Raw genomic sequence first — 13,703 nt, 5'->3', positions numbered from 1 at the left:
CTAAATTTTAAGAAAATGAATCATTTTGAGAATTAAACATCTTATGATTGATTACAGGTTTACTAAATGTCTATTTACCCTCTCAATTTATTCTGGATTTTTAAATAAATTGATGTTTTACTATCTAAACAAGTCTTTTTTTCTATTTTCAATGTTTTCCACTATTAAATCATTTATTTCAGAATTTTTAAATAATTATATTGATGATTTCACATCAAAACATTCATATTTTTCTAATACTCCGAGCTCATTAAACTGATCATCATGAACTTGATTACACTGCTCAAAAATATAATTCTACATCGTATTAAAAATAAAATAGAGTGATAGCTTATTATTCATAACTTTGTTTAGAAATTACCAGGGACTAGTGTATTTGTGTACGAGAATACTACATAATAGTTGTTATGATGAAGATTTTTTGAAAATACATCTAAAAAAATCTGGTGTCGCGCACTCACACAACTTTCCTTGCCGTTATGAAAATTGATCACCTGACGCTAGTGTTCACGCGCATCTCAAGTCTACTATTAAAAGATCTGAGCCAGCTGGTGACAGGACAATAACGCTGTAGACAGTAGACACACAAGGTCTGCTATCTCTTTATAGTGAATGATTCAATAGAATCAACAGTTGCCAACAGTTTGCAATTGAATAATACATGTAATCACATTTTCTCAAATTTCAAGCTTATTTTCAATTTGAGGTGAAAATGCTACTGAACATTAATTGTAGAGATTTTCATGCTCAATCTTTTCCATTAGAATTTTTTTTTTGTTTAAATTGTATCTGAAGCCTGATAATTGGGAATCAAAAATCAAACTTTGCATAGATGGGGCGGAGCTCCTGAAATGTTTACAGATATGGGACTTGTGGCAGTTGATAGAGCTTTCCAATTACTATTTAGGTATAGATTTGATCAAAATCGTTGGAGCCGTTTTCGATAAAATCGCGGAAAACCCTGTTTTTGACAACATTTTCGCCATTTTGGCCGCCATCTTGAATTGCATTTGATGGAAAATGTTCTTGTTGGATCCTCATAGTGTAAGGAAGGACCTTAAGTTCCAAATTTCAAGTCATTCCGTTAATTGGGAGATGAGATATCGTGTACCATGACGCACATATACTCATACACACACACATACAGACCAATACCCAAAAACCACTTTTTTGGACTCAGGGGACCTTTAACGTATATAGAAATTTTGAAATTTAGGTACCTTAATTTTTTTCGGAAAGCATTACTTTCCTTATCTATGGTAATAGGGCAAGGAAAGTAAAAAGCTACAATCTCCAGAAAATCCTCTTCGATGAATTGAGAAGAATCAATGCAAATTTTGAAACGGCAGCAGTATTTCAACTGTTCAAATGTTAATTCAATAAATATGCTACGCACTAGTAATTCCTGCATGGAACAACGTTATTAATAAAAATATTTAATGAAGCTGAAGATCGAAATACTGTTCGGAAATTGAATTAATGAGAATGTAATTGAATTCTGATAATATAAATCTGTATAATTATTATAGAAATTACTATTACCCTCTTTTTACTCTTTTATATAAACACAACTAGTTTCGATCACTCATGTCAGTTCCATTTTGAAACTTGAAATGGCATGAGTGCTAAACTAGTTGAGCGTTTATATAAAAAATTAAAAATAGGGTACTAGTGATTTCTATAAAAAATAAACAACTCAAGTAGCCCTATCAAAATACTTTATTAATTTGTATGTTCAAGAGTTATCATTGACTGAAAGTCTATCAATACAGGTCTAGACTGAAGAATACGGTAATCAGAAAAATAGCTGGACTACTGTATGCAAGAATGTTAGTACAGTACACCAATCTAGGCACTTTTTTAATTCCTGTTGGAATTGAACTCTATTCGACAAAAATTCAAGCACGACAGATCAAGTGTACAGATTGCATCATGTCTAGATTTAGAATAACATCTTTTCATGGAGTTGAGTGGATGCCATTCATTGTCTAGATTAAGCTTTTTGTACTCGAAAGTATAAAAAAACACAAATAGAGGATCACTATCCAAAGATGTTTTAACCGAAACATCAACCAAAAAGTACATTCCACAAATAAAATATTCTCCATAGAATATTCTCAATTTTAGACTAAGGTTTTTTGCTAAGAAGATTCTAGAACCTAAGTGTGGGGCGAACGTAACTTGCATTAAATTTAGAAGTTTAAGGCTGTGCAAAGGCTAAAAATGAACATTTTACTCGTGATATTTTTCAAAGTTTTTTGATTTGTATATCATCAAACTATAAAAATGAAAAAGTTTTCTTAGGAAAACATTTTTTTCTGATCATTACTTTTTGAGATATGAGCGCCTAAATTTTGAATTTTTGGGACAGACATTTCAAATTCCGTAAGAGATAAATCCATGAGATTTAGAGGATAGATTCTTCATGGTATTGTTGATCTAGTAAAACAAAAATTTTCTGAAAATATCAATTTTTAAGATATTTTAAGATAGTGAGTTATTAAATTTACTAAAAATAACTTTAGTTATTCAACTTTTAGTTGAGTTATTTTTGGTAAATTGAATAACTTTTTCAAAAATTGATATTTAAAAAAAATTGTTTCACTAGATCAACAATACCATGAAGAATCCATCCTCTAAATCTCATGGATTTATATCCTACCGAATTGAAATGTTCTGTCCCAAAAATTCAAACTTTAGGCACTCATATCTCAAAAAGTAATGATCAGAAAAAAAATGTTTTCCTGAGAAAACTTTTTCGTTTTGATAGCTTGATTATATACAAATCGAAAAACTTGGAAAATATCACCAGTAGAAAGTTTATTTCTAGCCTTTGCACAGCCTTAATGTAACAAACATCACGTTTAATGTGTTAAAGTTGTTAACAAAAATGTTATACATGACTATAAAACTCGAAAACTTTAATATCGAAACATTTACTACAATAATGTGATATAGGCTTTGTTATGAACAAAAATTGATGATTACAGACCTGTCTACTATAAAAAACTTCATTTCCACAAAAACACGGTACACGAAATGTTCAAAAAGAATTAAAATTCATTCAAATGAAAGTATTGTAATTACATAGTAATGAGCCTCGAGGAACATGAAATTCCTGTAATACCATTACAAGCAACTAAGTATATAATTTGGTAAATACTTCAAAAGTTGTAATAGTTTTATAAATTTAAAATCTACTTCAAAGTAGAGAGATAACTAATATAATATATAACTTAAATTTTCGAAAAGATACCGGTAATACAGTGAAATTGGTTGGGGAAGAATTGAGAATAACTAATCTGAATCACCTACAACAATAGTTTATTGGAAAGATTAGAGCTTTTGTGCGAGAAATGAGATGGTTATAAAATGTAGTGATGAGAAAAATAACTAGATATATCTGAAATATATATGAAAAAGATGTTTCAAACACTCAACTGGCTAGTAGGTTGAGATGGTGATGTACCATGTATTAGTTAATTACTTATAAGAAAAATGAATATACAGCTAAATCAACTATTAAAGCATACTTGAGCTTTCAAAGATACACAAACAATAGGGTACAAAGACAGCCTATATTAACGAAGTTACAAAGATTGAGGTGGAATAATATTTTCTGACGCAGTAAAGTTTCTTTGCTCAACTTTAAATGCAAGTATAATTTTAGAAAAAAAAACAGGAAACAAAAATAGACTTCATATAGTTCATACTTCATGTAGTTCATCCAGTACTTCATGTATTACAAGTTAGTATTTACTATTGTACACACATCACTACTTCTGACCAATACCAAATTATATACATGTACAATAATCATGTATCAGTTATTTGTCTACAGATGATGATGTAGGCCTATATATAGAAGAAGGTAGAGGTTACAAGCATGTTTGGACTGAATTTTAGGCGTTTCTGACGTCATCACTTTTTCTGACAATCACTTTTGAATTTCAAAGGAGAAGTCCAAACATTTTTTTTCTGATAGGAGTTTGAAAACTACGTCTGGTGACGCCACTTGTCACCTATGATATATTTATTAAGGGAGTGGGGAGAGCTGGGATCTCTAATGGAATGGTTACCACTCATTACAAGCTATTTGCTTTCAAAACACTCCCTGGTGATTCGGAATCCACCAAAACTGTAGGTCCTTTCATTATTTCCATTATTCCCATCATCCAAGTCTCAAACTCAAGTATCTATCAAGCTAAGTAAATTGAATCGAAGTAATAGTATAATCAAATTACACTTGTCGACGTTTTACAGAGATAAATACCAATGGAGTGATATTAACTCGAGGGAAAACGATGAAGATTACAGTAGGCACATGGAAATTCTTGAAATAAGTGAACCATTTTCCAATATGGATTATAAATTGAGAAGTACTATGATGCATATTCTAGGACAAGGACATTTAACCTCGATTATGAATTAGGAAGTAATATATATTTTATTGTAATTCGTGAGTCCTCCATTTTTCATCACTACATAACAAAAGATAGGAAAGAGTGGAGTTGAGTAGATTAAGCCACCAATACAATAGTCTATTATTACTTTGGACGTAGTGAGGCCGTAGTTGGAAACAACATTAAAAATATAACTAATAGAAGAAAATCGAAATTTATTTCAACACATCTACATATTTCAATCATCGCCATCAAATTTTGGGCATCTTTACAAAGGCTTCACCATTGAACTAAAAATGTTTTCAAGATCATAAGATTATCCACTGAACAATCACAATAAAACAACATTTAAATCAAACATTAGTTGAGTTGATTTGAATAGAATGAAAAAGTTCAGTTTTCATCCTCTCGTTCCAACTTTATATTTTCGTTCATTTTCGATTCTCTAAATTATCAAATTATATTTCGATTCTCATATAAATTCTTTTGAAAATTATTTTCTGTTTTTCACATCAAATAATATGTGCTGCGAATTTTTTCTTACATACAATAATCAGCAAAATTTTGAAAGTTGTACAATATTAAAAATATTCCCACAAGAAGCAAGCGAATTATACAGCGATAGGGAGATTGGGTCATGTTTTTTAGATAACAAATTACTGAGGTGTCATTACAGATCGATTGATTCAGGTGCATCGATTTTACTCAATTATTTTGTAAAATAAGAGTTACATACTCATACTTTCTATAGGTAGAGTGCTCTCAAACCTGAATTTTGCGGCAAAAATTATAAATTTTCTCAAAACCTTTTCTTCAACAATTATAATACGTCAATACAATGATTATTTACTTAATAAGTAAATAAATATACAAATTTAGTAAATGTAATAAAGTCTATGGAGAGTAAATAAACAATAAAATATTAAAGAACTCTTGAGTATTAAGGTAGGATAGATGAATTAACCAAAACCCAAAACACCCAAAAACTACTCACTCGAAATACCAAAAAAGATCAATTTCAACTCCCAACACTCATATTTATCAAAATTATTAATGAGCACCTTGCAACAATAATATATTGATTTCATATACGGTTACTTTATAACGATCGAATAAAAAACATTCATGGAGGAAAAACTTTTGACCCAATACCCCCCCTATGCAAATATTTAAGCATTATGATTTGAAACTTTTCAGAGTACTTACTTGTGTATAACTTTTCCTGGTTATTCGGGTCAATCAGTACACACAGGTAATCAATCAACGATTCAACAAGCAAACTTGAAGGTGAAATGTTTTGCAGCTCTTGGTGGGTAACCTCCATGGCTAACGAACTGCTTTCACCTTTTAAATAAAACAAGTTTACTACATTTTTAACACTGTTAAAAATCATCCACAAAGATTCTATAAAGTAAATATCATAAATAAGTTATACTAAATTTCCCTCTTCAGATAAAAAAATCACTTTGAATTGATAAACTGGATTGTAATCTATTGTCTGAATTGGGATGAGAATCCTGCCATACCTTTGTTGCTTGATCACGATTTGAAATAAATTATTAGCTTTTTCTCAAGCCTCCAGGAAACCGTTAGAATCGACAGTTAGTGGAGGTAGGTATTTACAGCCACAAATCTACTATACACAATTTAAATGTATTTTATTTCCTTAGTACCAAGTAACAAAATATTTGCTCTTTTATCTTGAAAACTTTTTAATAAGCTTAGATTTTAATTGCTTGGATTTTTATGCACTTTTATATACTCACAATGCAAACCAATGATCTAATATCAATAATTCAGTGAATAATTCTGGATAGTAAGAAGACACATGTAGAACTGTTATTTTTTATAGCGAATAATGCCCACGTAAGCTTTTAGCTTGTGCGTGGGTTATATGATGAAATCGTCAAACGTCCATGCCTGTCTGCGGGATTCGAACACACGACCGCTGGCAGATCGAAGGGTACAAAGTCGTCTCTGCTACAGTAACTATACTACCCACAGTATGGGCATTGAATGTCACGCATTTGATTGGCTAGTTCGATCACGTAGTATAAATCCTCAATTAAGATTCCAAACAAACTTTATAGTCCTATCTTATTGCAATGGATATTTGGAACTTATCACTTCTTTTACCGATTGGGAACATATTTTGAAATTTCGATGAGATTGGTATAACATTTTCGAAGGGAAATTGCTTATACTTTAATATAGACCAATAAAGTTAAATTTAAATAATGCTTAAAACATCAATTATTTTTCTTCCCTCGGGCTCCTCGCGGACCACTTTCAGAGCTTTCGCGGTGGGAAGAACAGATCTAGTGGGAGCCACAGATGAATATGCAGAAAGATAGATTTCAATGTTATTGTATTTTTTCATCCAATTTATTTGATCGAACTTCTACAGTGAGGTCCACGTTATAATGGCAGTGTGAGATGCAATGGTGTTGCTATCCTTGTCTATCATTCAACAAAGCAGATAACGCTATCTCTTTCATGCTTTGCGATGTTGCCACATCGTTTATCAACAATGTAGAGATTCAACTATTTGACAAAATATATAATCTCAATCATGAAAATTTATTATTACATCTTTAAAAAATATATTTTAAAAAATATAATTAAGCTAACTATTTTAAACAATAATGAACAGTTAAATTCATCAGATGTACCAGTATCAGCTGTTTGGTTGGCAAGGTTGAGATCTGGCAACGCTTTTCTCCTATCTTCCTACACTGCCATTATAATGTGGACCTCACTATAATAATAATCTAATTTCAAAATATTTTTGCGGCTTAACTGGATATAACATTCTATGAAATAAATCACAGTTGAATATTTTCAAGTTTTTTTTCCCGCCGCCACCATGAAGATTCCAAATAATATATTTGTATTTTATAATGCAGCTTATAGTGGATTATAAGTAAAATCGCTTGCTTTACTTATGAAATTATAAATTCCATGATAACTTCGATATAATCTCTTTCGTTTTTTTTAATATATTACCAATATAATTTTAGAACTTGAAATAGTAAATGGTAGATAAGAGTAAAAATCTGGTGTGGCGCACTCACACAACTTTCCTTGCCGTTATGAAAATTTTTCACCGCGCATCTCAAATCTACTATTCAAAGATATGAGACAGCTGGTGATAGGACAATAACGCTGGAGACACACGATGTCTGCTATCTCTTCTTAGTGAATGATTTAATAGAATCAACAGTTGCCAACAGTTTGCATTTTAATAATCACATTTTCTCGAATTTCAAGCTTATTTTCAATTTTAGGTGAAAATGTTACTGGACATCAATTGCAGAGATTTCATACTCAATCTTTTCTACTTGATTTTTTTTGTTTAAATTGTATTATGAAGGCTGCTAATTGAGAATCTAAAATCAAACTTTGCATAGATGGGGCGGAGCTCCTGAAATTTTTACAGATATAGGACTTGTTGTAATTGATAGAGCTTATCAATGACTATTTCAGGTATGAATTTGATCAAAATCGTTGGAGCCGTTTTCGAGAAAATCGTGAAAAAGCCTGTTTTTGACAACATTTTCGCCATTTTAGCCGCCATCTTGGATTGCATTTGGTCGAAATTGTTCGTATCGGATCCTTATAGTGTAAGGACTATACGTTCCAAATTTCAAGTCATTACGTTAACTGGGAGATGAGATATCGTGTACACAGACGCACATACACATACACACACACACACACACACACACATACAGACCAATACCCAAAAACCACTTTTTCGGACTCAGAGGACCTTGAAACGTATGGAAATTTAGAAATTGGGGTACCTTAATTTTTTTCGGAAAGCAATACTTTCCTTATCTAGCCTATGGTAATAGGGCAAGGAAAGTAAAAATGAAAGGTACCTAGGTAACGTAGCCTGAAAGCTAAATCTCCAAAAAATTACTAATAAACTTTTGAAATATGTCATGATATTGTAATATATTTGTTCATTGTGGAAAATTGATCAAATTCTCAATAATTGTAAAAATTTTAATAAACATGTAAGCAATTGAAAAAGAAAACACAAAACCCATAACCATTATTATTTATATTCAGCGATATTTCAAATCTGCTGAAGAGATAATTAAATACCAATGCTAGTGGTATTGCAAATCGAAACTTATATATCAACAGCTATTGAAAAATTGAACATGGTAAGGGAAGGCTTCTCAGGACTGAAGAAAATCAATCATAGAATTAAAGTAAATCATAGAAGCAGAGTCTTCAATCAGCACTTAATCAAAGTTAAATATTTCATAAAATGTTATAGCCCTATGTAATTGAGCAACAAAATATTTCGTAATTAGATTATTAGAAAGCCAAACCAATAAATTGGATGAGGAAATACAATAAAATTTAAATCTATCTTTCTACATATTTATCAGTGGTCTAAATCAGTGGTTTCCAAAAAGTGGTCCGCGAAAGCTCTGGAAGTGGCCCGCAAGTAGCCCGAGGGAAGAAAAATTAATGTTTCAAGCATTATTAAAATAAACTTAATTGGTCTACATTAAAGTATAATCAATTTTCCTTCAAAAATGTTATACCAAACTCATCGGAAGTTCAAAATATGTGTCCAATCGATAAAGGAAGTGATGAGTTCCAATTTCCAATGCAATAAGATAGAACTATAAAGTTAGTTTGGAATCTTAATGGCGGATTTGTACCAGGTTCCTTATTCCTTTTTCTTCATCAAAGACAAGTGAACTGGATAGATGGCGTCATGAATATGATTCGTGTCAGTCATTGGCCATACTGTGAATCTGTGATTATTATAGTTACTGTAGTCTGTGCTAAACTGGCCTGGTTATTCACGAAGACTACTCATTAACATTGAAAGACCAGCTGTAATTTAGAATAAGAGCCATATATGATCCACAAAATCACCTAGCCTACTTATATCTTGATACAGAAGATCAAGAGGAGTTTGAAAATTTACCTGAAGGTTCAATTCCTAAGACTCAACAATTTTAGCCGCGCGTGGACTGTATTAAGGGCTGCAGTTTATTACTGTAAGTGTTGTAGTGTATATAATATATTATTTCATTTATTTATTTAATGATACCCAGAAAAATTATGTCGACTATAGAAGCTATAGCAGCTACAGCGCGGCTATAACCACGCGGCTACAGTGGTCGCTTAGGAACTGGACCTTAATACATACTTTTTTCGCAGAACAAGGATATTATGTTTCGGTTTGTATTTTATAGAATCCACCCAAAACCTTCCCTTGAATAAGGTAGGTCAAAACTCAATCTTATACGTTTTCCAGTTAGTCATGTGCAAACCGACGCAAGATGTTTTTATAATAAAAATGGTCCTAGTCCCTTATTAAGCAGTCGGTGTGCGCAAGGATTTATGCTGATTTTCGTTAGTTACATACCATTATCAAACGATGAAACAGTCTTTAATCCTGCCCATGGTTCAGTGTCCTCATTCCCCATGTCTGCAGATTTTTACTGACATTGGTCACCTGTTGGTAAAAAAAATAATTTTAATCAACTTTGTATTTCAATAAAATAAACAGATAGCTTAGTAGTTTTTGAAGTAGAGATGTAAGACGTGGATAAAGAAAATATAGTCTGCATTTATGTGACTTATAACTGAATTCCCTATTTGCAATAAGATATTCCCTATTTATCAAAAATTCCCTATTCATCAATAAGCTAGTATTAATATTTTATTTTTTAATACTACTGCATTTTTAAGTGATTTTAAATTAAAAAATCAACAGGCTAAATAAAAAAATTAAAATCACTAATTTCAACCACTAAACTAATACCTAATGGATCCAAACGGAACCTTTATCTCAGGACTAAACGACTAATGTGACTGATTGGTGTGTGTTGCTTCTTGCTTCAATATAACTGAGGTTGTATGATCTACACTTGTCTAAAATGTTCTTGTCTTTTCATGTCATGTCTTGACTAGCCTGTCTAACGTTAATACTTAACGTTTCCATTATTTTAAAAACCTGGAAACGTTGTCCATTGATCAAATAGGATCTTTTACGAGCCTAATAGTTTTAGATGTAAAGAAGTGTTAAGTGTAAATGGATAAAAATAGTGATCACAAACATTTTTTTTAATTACAAAACTATTATAGCTATTACATCATTAACTAACAAAATAATTCGATCGATGTAACTTTAATTCATTCATTTACATTCAATGGTAGGACAAATAATTTTAATCCGAAAATCATTAAAAACGTTGTAAAGCAGGTTATGTTTACACACAATTAGAATAACCTTGAATACAATCAAGACAAATAGAATGATCTAGAAAATCAACGGTATTTTTATAAAGTGCAATAAGTATAATAATAAAGCAACAAAACAATTATTCTCTTAGCATAACTAAATAAATAGGATTGGCTAAGACTCACCAATAAAAAAGAGAATTTAGAATATTACAAAATACTTCAAAAGCTGATATATCCTCTGGAATTTAATTTGATAGTAGACTGATATAATTGCCAGTTCAAATTTGTGATTTAATACATTTTTAATTTAACAAAAAAGAATATTTCAGCACAATATAAAAACCTGTAGCACAGCGATTACTTCATAAATGAATGTATCGTAACAAGATTGAGATTGACTAAAATGACTGAAATCAGTGGCTGACTGATTGAGCCTGTGCGTGCTGACGCGATGAGATCAAAAGCATCTGATTTGACACAGACTGTACATCAGTTCCATTTTTCTAATTTTGTTTACTACTGTACTCTAAAAATATGGCTGTTTTGCATTTTGAAAACAAAATAATAAAACAGATTTGAATATTTATCACCCGAATTCTACTTTTATTGATAATTAGTTCTGAGACTTCAAAGATTTACTTCAAGATAATTTATTGAGATTTAGTGAACTCCAGAGAACGCCATCTGGTGAATGATTTTTACGCGCCAGTTTCAAACCAAGTATTTTTTCGAGAAAATAATAGCAAACTAAGTTGATTTTATAGTTATCTGAATAAATTATTTTGATGAATATAGAAAGCTTGCATTGCAGTAATTATTTATTATACGAGAAATGATTGGAGTCGAATTATATGAACTCTATTCTACCTATACTAAGTAGTCATTGATACATGTATTGTAATTCAACTTAATGAATATTTTGTTGACAACCAGCTATTTAATCCTTCTCAGTTTGGCTTTAGACCGAATCATAGTAGGTACTCTTGATGCAGTTGAAAAACTTGTTGAATATATTTTGAATGGTTTTGAACTGAAGCAACCAGTTGGATATCTGCTATTGGACTTGAGTAAGGCGTTTGATTGTGTCTCTCACTCTACTTTGCAAAAAACTTGAAAAAGATGGTATTGTAGATAACGGATCTCAAGCTAATCAAGAGTTATTTGAATAATAGAAAACAAATAGTTTGCTTGAATGGCACAAACTCAAATTTCCTTGATGTGACTGTGGGGGTTCCTCAAGGATCAGTCCTTGGCCCTTTTCTGTTTATAGTTTTTGTTACGGTAATGATTTTAGTAAAAATATTTCTGTCTTCAATATTATATGCAGATGATACTACCCTGGTACATAGGGATGTTGATACAAAAACTATTCAGGATACGCTTGGAAGGGCTATGGATGAGTCTAAAGTAATTATGGTATCTTATGGTTCAATGCCATAACTTACTCAATGTGAATGAGAGCAAAACAGAGCAAATAATATTTTCTCTTAACAATGTAAGGACTGGTAATCTGAATTTGAATGATGATTCTTTCAAGCCTGTTAAGTTAGGTACTAGGAATGTATTTAGATAGTAAACTCACCTGGGAGTATCACCTAGTGAATTTATGTAAAAAGCTCTCTAGAGTAACATTTCTCTTAAGAAGACTGAAATATTGTGTAAACCTAGATGTAATTAAAATGATATAGTTTGGTCTCTTCTATTCACACTACTTGATTTATGAAGTAAAACTGTGGGGCAACTCATCTTCCTCAAAAAAAGCGTTTATATGGCAAAATAAAGCACTTAGAGCAATATTTGGTATGAAATACAATGAATCTTGTAGAGGAATTTTTGTTGAACATAAAATTATGTCCTTGCCTTGTTTGTATATCCATTATAATTTAATTTCTGTTAAGAAAAATCTGTCCAATTTTAATAAAAATATCTCTGTACATTCACATTACACTAGACATACGGATGATATAAATAGACCTACAGTTAGATTGACTAAAACTCTGAAAAGTCATAAGTATCTACAAATTGGCATGTTTAATCTTCTACCAGATAATGTTAAGCAGTTACCATTGAAACGTTTTGTATTGCTGTTGATAAATGGCTCAAGTCTGAAGCTTTCTATCCTGTAAATGAGTACCTGGAATATTTTAATGTGTATGTGTAAATTTGATTGTTTGATATAGCTTACCTTGTGATATTTTACATATTATTGACAAAGCCTATTGCTTACATTTTGTTATGTTGTTTTATGGCCAATAAAATTCCTGATTCTTGACCATATTGTAAAAAAGGTTAGGCCTTTACTTTTACTTTTTCGGTCCTCCCAACGGTCATATGTCCGAGGAGTCGTCATGAATTGTATTCTGGATTAGTCCAGGTGTCCTGTTGTATGTTCTTCAACATACGGTACTCCTTCTACTTGCTTAGGCCTATTAATCTTTACCTGAATGCTTGCTACGATTTTTATAAAACCATATCATTTTTACAAAATCAAAGGATAAATCGATAAAAAATATAGGTAGCACTCGATTGGCAATACAATAATTGTACTATATTGAAATTTCAACAATAATATTTTATTATTAGAATAGGTAACCCTCTCATACATCCTCAATCCTTAAACATGGAAGGTACGTTATGCTTTACCCTAGGTATCAATAAATAAACAACTATCTAGACCTGTTATGAATGTTTATTTGTAACTGTTACTATCTAAATAGTTGTGTTTAAAATGATAGAATATTCATTAATAAAATAAAAATAATTTTTGGTTATAGCTATCTCATGCCTATTAAAGAAAGACTAGTTTTGATTGCGTGAAGGCTGCTTGGAATATAAGTGAAAAAGTTATTTCAGTACACAGTGTTTCACTTTAAATACGGTACTATGTACCATGTATCTTTGGAACTATACAGAACTACCGGTACGTACAAGACAGCAATCACCAGAATCGATATATTTATGAGTAGCCCTTTATAATATTAATTTTACTGGATAGACGGGATACCTCCACAATAAGTGGTCCGCACCTGCTCAACGGTAGTAGCAGACGCATGTCCCTTTAACTCATCAACTCGACCA

At 31.3% G+C, this 13,703-nt stretch overlaps 1 protein-coding gene across 2 annotated transcripts in view; it reads right to left on the bottom strand.

Annotated features, from left to right (window-relative positions):
- Positions 1–11,072, bottom strand: part of LOC111043786 (protein Wnt-16) — a 59,877-nt gene extending 48,805 nt beyond the window's left edge. Inside the window, exons 1-3 of one of the 2 annotated variants that reach the window (XM_022328832.2) lie at positions 10,809–11,072; positions 9,805–9,894; positions 5,610–5,747 (exon numbers count right to left, since the gene is read on the bottom strand). In XM_022328832.2, coding sequence (XP_022184524.2) covers positions 5,610–5,747; positions 9,805–9,865 — 199 coding nt within the window. In that variant the 5' untranslated portion in view covers positions 9,866–9,894; positions 10,809–11,072. Of the gene's footprint in view, positions 1–5,609; positions 5,748–9,804; positions 9,895–10,808 lie in introns of those variants that run through there. The other variant, XM_022328841.2, reaches the window with a different exon arrangement.
- Positions 11,073–13,703: the final 2,631 nt, after the last annotated feature.

The sequence above is a fragment of the Nilaparvata lugens genome, chromosome 3 (genome assembly GCF_014356525.2).
Source record: "Nilaparvata lugens isolate BPH chromosome 3, ASM1435652v1, whole genome shotgun sequence".
Lineage (NCBI taxonomy): Eukaryota > Metazoa > Arthropoda > Insecta > Hemiptera > Delphacidae > Nilaparvata > Nilaparvata lugens.
This window is presented reverse-complemented; position numbering and strand designations above follow the sequence as displayed.